The sequence below is a fragment of the Sesamum indicum genome, linkage group LG2, assembly GCF_026168435.1.
Source record: "Sesamum indicum cultivar Baizhima isolate 11 linkage group LG2, ASM2616843v1, whole genome shotgun sequence".
NCBI lineage: Eukaryota > Viridiplantae > Streptophyta > Magnoliopsida > Lamiales > Pedaliaceae > Sesamum > Sesamum indicum.
Window position 1 is genome coordinate 20466227 of NC_142658.1, and position 12822 is coordinate 20479048.

The 12822-nt window shown below is 34.3% G+C and overlaps 2 protein-coding genes across 3 annotated transcripts; one reads left to right on the forward strand and one right to left on the reverse strand.

The window, feature by feature from the left end:
* On the forward strand, window positions 1-2532 carry LOC105156347 (uncharacterized). The gene is made up of 2 exons (XM_011072452.3): window positions 1-1267; window positions 1401-2532. The coding sequence occupies exons 1-2, from the start codon at window positions 72-74 to the stop codon at window positions 2254-2256; spliced, it is 2052 nt and encodes a 683-aa protein (XP_011070754.1). The 5' UTR covers window positions 1-71; the 3' UTR covers window positions 2257-2532.
* A 5279-nt stretch (window positions 2533-7811) lies between these two features.
* LOC105156348 (loganic acid O-methyltransferase) lies at window positions 7812-10589 on the reverse strand. 2 transcript variants are annotated; one of them, XM_011072453.3, is made up of 4 exons: window positions 10428-10589; window positions 9360-9462; window positions 8603-9256; window positions 7812-8483 (listed from the first exon to the last, which is right to left on the reverse strand). In XM_011072453.3, the coding sequence occupies exons 1-4, from the start codon at window positions 10580-10582 to the stop codon at window positions 8124-8126; spliced, it is 1272 nt and encodes a 423-aa protein (XP_011070755.2). In that variant the 5' UTR covers window positions 10583-10589; the 3' UTR covers window positions 7812-8123. The 2 variants fall into 2 exon arrangements, with proteins under 2 accessions (XP_011070755.2, XP_088734141.1); XM_088878015.1 differs by having other exon boundaries at window positions 8603-9170; window positions 10428-10568.
* Between the last annotated feature and the right edge of the window lie 2233 nt (window positions 10590-12822).

Genomic DNA, 12822 nt, shown 5'->3' on the forward strand with positions numbered 1-12822 from the left:
AAGTCCAACCACGACTACCCCTTTTTCCAATTTCTCTCTCTTCTCCCTGTTTTTCCAACTCAACTCCTTCAATGGAGGCCCCACTCCTCTCCACTGCTCCGCCAATCCCCATCACCACTCCGACGCCGGTACCCTACCCGGATTCCATCGACTCATCCCCCCGCTCCCGCCAAACCGATTCTTGGGAAGCAGATGCGCCTCCACCTCAGCCACCACCGAAGCTCCGCCTCATGTGCAGCTACGGTGGGCATATAGTCCCCCGTCCACACGATAAGTCCCTGTGCTACATCGGCGGGGATACCCGCATAATCGTTATCGATCGCCACATGTCTCTTTCCGACCTCCACCACCGTCTCTCGAAGAACCTCCTACGTAACCAGCCCTTTTCCCTCAAATACCAACTCCCCAGTGAGGACTTAGATTCTTTAATCTCGGTCGCAACAGATGAAGATCTTGAGAACATGGTGGAGGAATACGACCGCCTTCATAATGCCGGTGGCAGCATGAAAACCGGTCGCCTCCGCCTCTTCTTGTTTCCCAAATCATCGTCGAGTGTTGAACAACTTCTTGTCGAGACTGCGTCGACTAAATCGGAGGACTGGTTTTTCAACGCTCTCAATGGGAAGGGAAATAATTTGTCTGGTGCTGCTAGTGATCGTGAGTTTTCGGAAACTTCCTCGGTTAATTGTTTACTTGGATTGGATGATGACTTTGTCGGAAAGGCGCCGGTTGGGGAGAAAGATGCCGGAGCCCAGATGGAGGGGTCAAAGATGGGTGGTAATGGAAACGGAAATGTTAACGGCAACTATGTCATTAATCACGACGTGCACTCGGTGCCGGGTTCTCCAATGCTGGAAACGAATTCGTCTTTTGGGTCTACTTCCAGCTCTCCATCGGTCGCCAATTTGCCGCCTATAAGGGTGCATGTGGATGAGCATCCAAAGATCGGAGGGTTGGGAATTGAGGAGCAATTTCAGCAAATGAGTGTTGGCGTCACGGGAATCGTTAATTTGCCGCCGCCGCAAAAACAGGATGAGGTCGGCGGTCTTGTGGCCTCGGGCGTTGCGGTGGCTTCTGGGTTGCCGGTGATGGTTGGTAGTGAGTATGCTAATAGATCTGATGACGAACGATCAGATCATGGAGGGTATAGAAGGGCACAACAAATTCAGCCACAGGTACAAGCTCAATTGCAACCGCAGCAGATTCCTCAGTTTCAGAAGAAACAAACTAGTGCTTTCGATTTGACTTCTCCAGATTCTGTATCAAGGTACGTCGTTCAAAGAGTCTGCTAAAGATCTTTAACATGAGAAATTTTGTTGCTTCTTTTTTTATTTGGTTTGCATTCATTTGTTAGCTTAGAATGTGTCTGAATCGGGCTGTTGGTGATTTAATTGGTACAGTGATGGAAGTGTAACAAATCCGTTGTCTAGGCAGAGACAGTCGCAAACTATTTATCAAGAACCGATGACACAAGTTCCATCTGGAAACACTAGGATTTCTTCAAATCAGGTTGAGCTGAAGACGGGGGATCAAAACAACAGCAAAATTCAGATGCAACCGCAATTTCAGGAATCCGGCTATGTGTTAGCCAGCCAATATGATCAAAATCATTCTCAGTTGCATCAACCACAGCAGTTTGTTCGTGCCGGTAACCAGTATATCCCTGCTGGTGCCATGCCATTATCCTCGTATTACCCTATATATCCTCCACAGAAGCAACACCACCATTCACATCCGACCATGCTCGACCAGCAGCATCCGGTTTATTTTGTGTCCGCCCGTCAGACCCAAGCTTATAACCTGCCTGTCCAGCAACCTAGTTATAGTGAATTGGCTCCAACTGCTCCTTCTAGCCTCCCGCAAACGCCTCCTGCTGCTGCCGGATCCCCTCATGCAGCTTACAGTCAGACTAGAAATGCTCCTTCCAATAATCCTGATACGGCTGGTGGTATGTATAGAACAGCAGCGGCGCAATTCGTCCAGGTGCCTTCCAGCCACCACCAAGCCCAATATGTTGGTTTCACTCAAATTCATTATCCCTCTCAGTCAATGACTCCGTCCTCCGGAGCCAATTCTACTTATGCTTATGAATTTGCTGATCCAACCCATGCGCAAATGTACTACACGCAGTTACCACCTCAGTTGGCTGCTCAGTACCAGACCCTGTCATCAACCCCTGCGATGGTCGTACCCGATGCTTCTACTCAGCTCCCAGTAGAGAACTTGAAGCAGCAGGTTAGGACTTCGCAGGCATGAGGTGAGTTGGGCATGGATAAAATTTTGCAGCTGTGGGATTGGTTTATCTTTGAAGCTCATAAGACAGTGTCCACATGATTATTCTTACTACTTTGGTTATATGGAATTGTAATAGTTAATAAGAAACTATGGTCTTTTCTCTTCCTTTTTGTGTGTGTTATATTGCAGATATCAAATGAAAATGGACAATGTCTGATATCATACTGTAAAATGGTTCGGTATATATATCAGTTATGGAATAACTATACAAGTGTATAAGGAGTTACTGGATGAAAACTGTGTTCTAGTCTAATTGTTTTTCTGTTGATACTTTTGTTGTATGCTTGAAATGCATTTCTGAATTTTCAAGCGGCGATACTAGACTTTGCTGTTGGGGACTTCAGATTCTCTGTTAATCGATGCAGTCTCGATGAGTCTCATTTAATTGTCGTGTTGACAGCTGAATCGAGCAAGACAGAGCCCCAAGCATTACGCCTGTTATTAGTTGCATAAAGGCATCGGCATTGCATTACTTGAAGATGAAAATAGTTAAATCTTGTCGTTGTCTCTCTATCCTAGTCGTAAAGCAAGACTTTTAGTCCAGATTCCCCCATATGAATTTGCTACCTGTTTGTTTCTGCATCCTCAAGATGGAATTTAAGTTTTTACTACAAGCAACTTTATCTTCTCTTTTTGTATCTATTTTATTTATAAAGACAGCATCTCCTGTCTGGAAGCATCAACCTTTCTTCCCCCAGATTCTTTATGCAGAACGTTTCACATCCCGTCTCAAAATGACTGATAGTTAGCATGAAAATTCGACCTTTACGTTCACATTGCAAGTAAAGTGATTGTCTGCTTCACACTTGCTCGATTGTTACTTTACTGCTCATGGTTTTCCTTGCCTTGCCAGCCTACCTTTATTCTTTATCTTACACCCAACGGCAAAACTAGCTACTGGAAATGTATGAACTACGATTAAGAAATGCCCAGCACTGCCGGTGAGCATGAACGATCTTCTTCCCTGTACAGAACAGTCGTTTTCGATGTTTCATGAAGTTTAAGCTTTGCACAGAAATAGTGGATGTATGAACGAATTAGGTGCATTATTGGGGACTTGTAATCTTCCACATACTCATAGTTGTATTTGAAAAAAGGGCTGCAAATGTGAAGCATCTTTGCTTTTCTTGGTCAGGCTACAAATAATGAGGAATATTGAATGCCAAAGTTTTCATTACCAGTCAGCTGATTAGATCATATTTTGGACCAGAGCTGGTATTTGTCACTCAACTTCCCTGTCTGATTGTTACTTTTATACTAGATTGATTGCTGCTTTTCATGTGAATCTACTGTAGTTGTAGCAATATCTTAATCTTTGTGATTAACGAGGTAATCGGGATTAGTATATGGCTTAATGGTACGAGGAATATGTAAATTTCTTGTTATTATCTGTTTTTTAATGTAGAAGAGAGGTAGACAGCTTGTTTGGTTTCTTCTGACAATGAAAGCTGATGCATGCCAACTCTTTCCCATGTCATTGCCACACCACCTCTCATCTGTCTGCATCTATGGCCATTAATTCTTGCAAGAAAATCATGGTATTTAGGATCACTCACCACTTCCATTGGGTTCATTTTTATTCTCAAACTTTTCAATTTTTAAAACAGAAGAGAAAATTATAATTTTCATCCCAAAATATAGAGCAGTCAGCAATATTAGTTATATACTTCCTGAAATAGTCGCTATTAGTCCCACTTTTAGGAAAACGTTGCAAAATTAGTCTTATTGTAAAAAAAATTGCAACTTTTAGGACTAATATTGCAATATTTGGGACTAACTCTGGGACTAATTTTGCAATATTTTTTTACAAAATGTGAAACTAATTTTGCGACGTTTTCTTAAAATATGAGACTAATATTGCAAACTACCCTATATTTTATGACAAAATTGCAATTTTCTCGAAAAGAGACTAGCATAGTGAAAATACACCAACTGATTGTATGAATTCACATTAAAAAAGATTATAACGTCATTCCCGTTTTAATAATATAATGTTCGCTCCGAATATAAATATTAACTCAAATCGATTTTGAAAAATTGTGTATATTTATACAACTTTTCCTTTGATCTAAGGGACATTTTTGTTTCTTCTCCTAAATAAGGATATTATTATTTATTTTCTCAAAGGCCAAATTACTAAATACAGACACTATTATTGCATTATTGTTTTCATCATCAAAGTGTTTCAAAAACAATATTTTTCCTTAATTTGGAAATTAAATAATTGAGGATGATAAGCATCCTCGTCAACTGAGGGCCACCAATTAGTTTAATGAATTAAAAAGATAAAAGAAAAAAGAGAAAATTATTTTTTTGGAATGAGAATAAAATATAAATAGAATTTTTGGTAAAGTAAGCACAAATTCTTGCAGCACTACAGAAGTCAAGATTGACAAAATGCTGATCATTTTCATTTTATTCTCCAATTAATTATTTATTGATTGTGTCCATTATTATTTAGTTGCTAATACAAACGGTGAATTGACGGTTCACCCATTATGCTTGATTCACTGAAAGTTGGACTTGATCTTACCGTATGCTGATAGGTCTATAATGATCAAGTTGGGTAATATTTTGACAAATATACAAAACAATTGTCTAGTCTAGATATGCGTCCTGACTGCATCAAACCACCAACGGTGAGGACCATCCTTGAATTGTGATTAAATGAAGAAAATATGTATATACATAGGTGGGATTAATTAATGGATTAAAATTCATGCCACCTAATATGAAAATAAAACAAATGTCCTTTAGGTACAAATAGTATCCAAAATGGTGATGTTAGTCTAAATTTGCAGGGCCTACACACCTCCAATTTGGCCCTTTGTCTTGTTTATCAATGTGTAATAATGCTAATAACAAGTCTATGTATATTAAAAAAAACTAGTTTATCTATACATTTAATATGTGTTTCTTCACATGCATCTCAAACTTTATATGAATGAGATTCGAGTTCAAGACATTTTGTTTAGTCTGCTTTGATGTCATGTTAAATAATCATTTTATCACACTGTCAGAGATAAAAATCATCCCATATTAGGAAAGGAGATTAATGGAACAATTTCGTAACTATCCCTTTTGATTGGCCAATTGAATGAAAATCAAAGGAATTCACTTCAGTGCCCAATTCACCCAGGTCTTTGTTTCCATAGTACGATTCAGATTCCGATTGGATTTCATTCTAATTCTACGAATTTAGGTATTTTGTAATTTTCTATTTTTTTATTATTTTATTATTTTTGAGTATTTTGATGTATTACATTGGGTTTAATGTAATTTACTCCTGTGATATTACAAATGAATAAATTATATAATAAAATAATAGCAATTTAATCTCCTATATTTTTTAGAATGAAGCAATTTACCCCTAGTCTAAGGGGGTAAATTGCTAATTCTTTTCATAGAGGGGTAATTTGTAGCAATACCACAAGGGGCTAAATTGCATTTTTCCCTATTATATTGTGTAATTTGTTATCTATATTCTATAATTCATTTGTTCCATTTAAAAAAAAATGGTCAAATAATAATTTTAATATTTTTTAATAGTCTCACAATTACAATATTTTTTTCTATGACCCATTATTCCATAATTCTGTCTCATCTACTTATCCATCTTTCTTCTCTCACAAACTTGTACATTTTTAATAACTTTACAGTTACAGTGCTAATTTTTTCGTTCTCACCCACTCCATGTTTTTTTCTTCTCACGGACTACAGTTCTTTTTTATATGTTGATAGAAATTGCATGCGGCAATCCATTTTTATGAAGAGAAAAAATAAAAAATAAAGAAAAGGGGCTGCATTTAATTAGTGTGAGCCGGCACGTACAGCCCCAGTATTCCAGAGTGGAGTGATGCAGTGTATGAGCAGGGGGGGAAGGCTGATAGACATGTATTGCCTAAGTTCAGTGAATCATATTTATTTCGTGCAACATGATTTCTTGTGATGGGCGATCAATTTGTGGGTAAATCGCGTTTTACCCTTGTGCTTTGAGAAACAAACGTATCTTTCTAAATTGCATTATGCACCTTTCCAAAACATATTGATTCTGATTCGGTTAATTACTTTTAACCAGATTGATCCAATATTCGAAAAAGATGGTAGTACTAGTCAGTCTATGAATTATTAACCAAAAATGTTTCTTTTTGGTTGCTGATCATGCACGTTATTGCTTGTTCAAGTTTGTAAGTTTTGATTTCCATTTACATGTCGAGTTTTGTAAAAATGATCGTATGTGCCCATAATCATAATCATTAGGATGAATGGCTTGATTATGTGAGTAAGGAAAAATTCTAATTTAAGTCAAAGTTTATAATTTCGAATCAATTACATGGTAAAGGTAGTAAATCATGGTTGTATAATTCATGAGAAATGATCAATAATATGGTAAGTGTATTATATTTACTCTATAATTAATTTGATTTGATCAAATCTAATTTATGTAAAAAAGATCTCTCTTTCAATGGTAAAGCCAATGGTGAAGGAGCAGAACATGGGCCTAATTGGGATAGTTTGCTTATTGCGTAATTACACCTCATGATCTTTGATTTATTTATAAAAGTACATTTTACATCATATGATTTATGATTTATTTATAGAAACTACCGGTGGTAAATTGTACTTTTGCTCTCACCAGCGGACTCATTCCCAATCTTGATTTGAAACTTTACGGAACAACAATTTCGACCCCAAACCCTAATTTTTGAATGGTGTGTTGACTTTAACGACAATGGGCAGAAGAGGGGGTCCCTTGCGGACTTCTCAAACGCACATTTCAAACCAAAAAAAAAAAAACTAACTTCCTTTTTTTTTTCCCCTATTTTCCGCTAATCTCAAACCCTAAATCAAACACTCACTCTTTTCAATTTTTTTGGCATTTATCTTAACAAAATTTCATATTACATATTACACATTAACTAAATAAGAATTAGTTAATTAATATTGACCACTACTAAAAGATCATTTTGAAAAATATTAACCATTACTAACCAACATTTTATTTTTCCTATGCTATTTCTAATTAGTTTTTTCCTCTTGCACGTTCATTCAATGCAACAAACCAAGAATTATTATGGTCGCTTGCATATGTTGATGGAACTAACCACTTAAAAAGCCCACAATTGCCTTTGCCTCTCCTTGAAAAATAAGTATAAAACCTCCTATCAAAATTATTACTTGTCCAAGAGTGATAATTTCTCAAATAATATAACGTATTTATAATAATGCCAAATCTTATAAGAGATTTTTGTAATTTACCCGAACTTTATCATTACCTTCCTCCCTTGCAGGATTAGATATAAACGACATCCTATGTTCTCGATCATAAAAAATTAACCTCGTACCAAACTTACCAATATGCATGATTTACATAGAGTAAGATGGCATGTAAACGGTGTAAATTTGGAAAGAAAATCTCGATAATTGTAAAAGAAGCAGAAGTAATTCATATATGCTAATACTATTTTTCAAGGGATATTCACATCATTAGAAGCATTAGAAAAGGATCACACATCTTTACAAACAAAATTTTTTTAATTAAATCAAGTTTGATCGAACTAAACTAATCACAAAACAAGTGTATCATACTTTCCATGTGATTGGTCATTTTTTCAGAATTATAGACCAATCATGCCACAAGTGTACTAGACTTACCATATAATTAGTTTAAGTCCTACCAATCTCAATTTAAGTTTTTCCGATTGAACGAGACAACTTCTAACACAAGCTTATTATGAGCAGGATGGATCATGATCTCTACTTTTGATCATATGGTTTTTCTTCTTGTTTTTCTTTGATGACATCCACCAAAGCAAGAAAGCAGTAAATCAAGAAGCAGAACAATATGATTCCAATTTACGCTGGAGGAGGACAAACATTATAATTGACTTGTCACAGTCGGGATCTGAGAAAAGCGGCGAAGCTTCAAGTTTCTTTGTGTAGCGGTCAAACAATTCTTCGATTATTTCGCTTCCAAAGTGATCTATCAGCATTCCCTCAGAGACTGATCTAAAGTGTGCAGCATGGTCTTTGGGGCCGGTCAAGTTGTGCTTCCCTGGATTGTCTAGTACCTCTATTCTTTCGATTGTGTATTTGCCATTCCGCTCTATTATGGCCTTGAATTCTTGTGGGATGGGAAAATATACCGGAATGTTGAAGGAGTCTACCTTTGCCTCGCTGAATCTTCCCTGCAATAAGAGTAACAACTCATTTTTTTTTGGTGATTTTCATCCTACAAGTTGTTATATGATGAATTTGAGAAATAGGCAGGAGAACTTTTTTTGGCGTAATGGGTGTTGGACTGTACCGTTTTCGCCATGTCCATGAAGCATGAACCTAAAAGATAAGGCGCGGTGGTCATTGCGTAGGCTGAGTTGGGATCGCAGGAAGCAGGGACTGTAGGGACAAGAAGGGCCATTAGCCCTCCAGGCACCAGCTCCTCCGCTCTAAAATCCAAGAATGACTCTATATCCTTGGCAAACTGATTGGCATACTCTTCGCACACTTCTCTTCTTGCTCCCACATAGTGAATTTTCCCCCGGTTCCATGCTGGAGACGTAGTGTCCAGCACTGCCTTTGGTACCTCTGAGAGCCAGTTAAGGGAACAACTGGAATAAGCAAAATTAAGCGCAGCTTTCGGCAACAGCCGGCCATAAAAAGAACCCGGCACTCCAGCAGCACCATAAAGTCTTTCACGTGGCAGTGAATTAAAAAGAGTGTTGAAATCATTCGTGACTTTATCATTAAAGTACACGTAAAAATCCGGGAGTTGAGAAATTAATCCCTCTATTTCAAACCTTCGCCTGATGGCTTCAGTTATAATTTGAATGGCTGCACAAGAATTGTGGCCCGTAGAGCAGCCGAAATCCGCAATCCTGAAAGTGGATGAAAGGTGTTTGAGATCTAGTTTTCTGGAAATTTCTTCTTCAATTATAGGTTTTGCCACATCCACAACTCCTTTCTGCATTTAAGAGGTTGTTACATACTTGAAATTGAAGGTTTTGTGTGTCAAAATTGGTTCATAAGCAGTGTGGTAGGTGGAAAATGAAAATGGATAAATGTACCTGATAGGATGAGTTTCGGGCATAGCTATGAGGTCCTTCTCCACCATTCATAGCACAGCGGGTGAGCATTCTTCCAAGTCCTGGAGATCGGATCGAGCAACGCCTACACAAAAATGGTTGGAACATCTTCATTTGGTCAATTTGTTTATACACATTTATTGATTCTTCATTTCAGCACTAAACTGAAATTTAATAGTCAGTACTGTCAAACAAATATTGCGCGTACTAAAATAGAGGATACCAACTGGCACAGTATGGTGTGTTGCCTAATTGTGTCAAAACTATAATTTAGGTATTCGATTCAGTTTTGATTTAGATTGACCAATAATTGAATACCAAATTGTTCTTCTTCTTTTTTTTTTTTTTATTATGTATTATTTAGGGTGTATTTGTGAAAATTTCTGTTGTTTGATAAGTGATTTTTTGTAAAAAAAATTGAAAGTTGTATCATAATCAAAAGTGGTTAGTGATGGTAAGACAAAAGCTAAATTGGGTAATCTTTAGGAAAAATATTACTTTTAAAACAAAGTTAATTGAATAAAGATCATTTTGTACATATGTACTAAAACGATACTATTTTTTTTTTAATAATTACACTTATTGTTTATTGATAAAAATTATTTTTTTCATAAAAAACAATAAATTTATCTTGATTAGTATATTTCATATTTAATTTTTAAAAATATGAATAGAAAAACTGAATGTTCAACTTAATAATGCTATCATTAGGTAATATAATTGTTTATTCATCTCAATCTGACAAACTCAGAGCTTGAGTTGACGAGCTGGATCCACCAGATCCTGAACGGTGAGACCATAAACAACAGCCCAAAAATGTCCATAACTTCTTCAATAAACCATTATTTCAACAGATACAAACTCAATAAACCATTACTTCTTCAACACCAAACTTCAAAATTTCCATAATCATTTTGCAAAAAGATAAAGATATGAAACAGAAGAAAGAAATAATCCCCATGAAAATACGCCGACGGTGACACCATAAACAACAGCACAAACACAAGCTAACGGTGAGACCAAGAAAACTGAGAGGTAATGGCGGCAAACCTGTTCGAGCTTCTTGCTTGGCCTACACAATAACAAGCGCCTTGGTCGTTGCCGCTGGTAGATGGAGGGGCTTGCAATCGTTGGGTTGGGGGAAAAAAGAATTTGGTCAGTGTTGTTTCACTTGGGAGATGAGAAGTGTGAGAAAGAATGAGCATTGAAAAAGAAAGTGAAATACAAAATGTATATCTTTTAATTGTTGACTTGTATAATTGTTTACTGATCATATTGTTATAAAAAATAATATTATATAAAAATATTAAACATATGATCAAATGTTTAATATAAACTAAGTTTAGTTGTAATATACTTAGTAATAGTATAATATATATATATATATATCAAATTATCAAAATATTCCCATATAATTTTGTATAGTTATTGATATTAATAAAAAAAATAAACATAGATTATTTTTTAGAAGAAGTTGATCTCATTATATACCAAAAAACTTTAAGAGAAGAAAATTTTAAATCCAAAAGTAAAAAATAGTGATTAATCTCATTAAATATATAATAGAATAATAATTAAAATTATTAAATAATAATGATAATGATCTTTAAATTAATTCATGAGAATCATTAAATATTGACATAAACTTACAAAAAAATAAAATATATTGTATATTATATATCTTGATATAAATATAAAAGTCACAAATAGATATAAAAAACTAAAAGTTAATAACTTAATTGTTAGGACTGATCAATTTTAAAAAGTATGAGGGATTACAAATAGACATTAAAATATAACATAAAATTTATGTGTATCATATTAATTAATTATTTTTAAAAAAGTATTAAAACTTATTAAATTATTGATTAAGCTTGTTGATCTCAGTATATATATAATAAATAATAATTAAAATAATTAAAATTATTCAACCATCATCATCATCATTATTATTATTATGATGATGAGGATTATGATCTTTAAATTAATTCATGTGAATCATTAAATTTCGACATAAATTTATAAGTAATAAAATAGATTGTATACTATGTATTTTGATATGAATATAAAACTCACAAATAGATATAAAAAATTAAAAGTTAATTGTAAGGACTTAGGATTGTCACTTTAAAAAAGTATAAGAGATTATAAATAGATATTAAAATATGACATAAATTTACGTGTCATATTAAATAATTATTTTATAAAAATATTAAAATTTACTAAATTGTTGATTAAGCTTGTTTTTGTATAAGATTAAATGTACAAATAAAAGTACAATAGTTTATTATTATCTAAAATAAAATTTATGATATTGATTAATAATCATAGTATATGGTCAATTTTGAGTATAAAATTGATAACGTATTGAATATGGAATTAAACATATAAAAAAATTAAAAATAAAAGTATATATAAAAAAATAAAAAAAATAGAAAAAGGTCGTGAGCTATGAATAGAGATCATTGAGCTCGAATCGCGCTTGAGTCGAGTTCAAAATCGAGCCGGCTCACAAAAATCACGAGTCGACTCAACTCCTCTGCCACCCAAATCCCCAAACTACAAGCTACATAACTTAATTAAGCAGACAAACACAGAAAGAAGAAAAAGAGATAGATACAAACTAAAGTAGGAAGGCAGGTAAAGGCAAAACATTTACTTTTAATTCAATCCCTGAAACATGTATGTGCTGCAGCTCCCTCAGTCCAAGACTTGAAGAAAAGTTTTATATACTAAAATACAAGTATACACATATAGATATACTTATACATTTATGTATACATGTAACTAATAAATCATTTATAAAAATATATATACAACTATAACCAGAAATATGTTCATTGGCTTACTTGTTTTATGTAAGTAAGATTACAAAAAATATGATTCTTTGTCATGATTAATTACCATAATCAAGAAAATATAACATAACTATGAATGTCCTTTTTATTATTTGAAAAATTACCGATACCTCATGATGTTCAATAAAATTATATAATCTTTAGATGGAAGACTGAAATTGTAAACTTTTCCCTTACTAAATTTCTTTCATCTTATTTTTTAAAAATAATTAAATAATTAGAAAAAAATCGAACGAGGTGGATGAAAAAATATATAAAAATAAATTGTTCACATAGTCAATAATTTTTTTATATAAAACTTTAAAAAAATAAGTAAAATTAAAATTCATAATCATAAGGATATTTTGGTTAGTTCGCCATAACAAAATGAACGAAAATCCAACTGATTGAGTTAGTTATTGGACGACTGTAAAAATTAAATAATTGTTATAATTTATCCAAATTTTTATGATTACCTTCCTCCCTTGTAGGATTAGAATGTTCTCGATCGTAGAAAATTAACCTAGTACTAGACTGACCAATATGCTGGTAAACATAAAGTAAGATGGTATGTAAAAGTTGTAAATTTCGAAGGAAATTTTCGATAA

What these genes read in the sequence shown, in the direction of transcription:
- LOC105156348 (XM_011072453.3), bottom strand. Translation starts at nt 10,582, where the DNA reads ATGCTCATTCTTTCTCACACTTCTCATCTCCCAAGTGAAACAACACTG. An exon ending in CCCGAAACTCATCCTATCAG is followed by an intron (nt 9,257 to 9,359) that starts GTACATTTATCC and finishes TCTTAAATGCAG; the next exon opens with AAAGGAGTTGTGGATGTGGC. An exon ending in TCATGGACATGGCGAAAACG is followed by an intron (nt 8,484 to 8,602) that starts GTACAGTCCAAC and finishes CTCTTATTGCAG; the next exon opens with GGAAGATTCAGCGAGGCAAA.
- LOC105156347 (XM_011072452.3), top strand. Translation starts at nt 72, where the DNA reads ATGGAGGCCCCACTCCTCTCCACTGCTCCGCCAATCCCCATCACCACT. An exon ending in TCTCCAGATTCTGTATCAAG is followed by an intron (nt 1,268 to 1,400) that starts GTACGTCGTTCA and finishes TAATTGGTACAG; the next exon opens with TGATGGAAGTGTAACAAATC.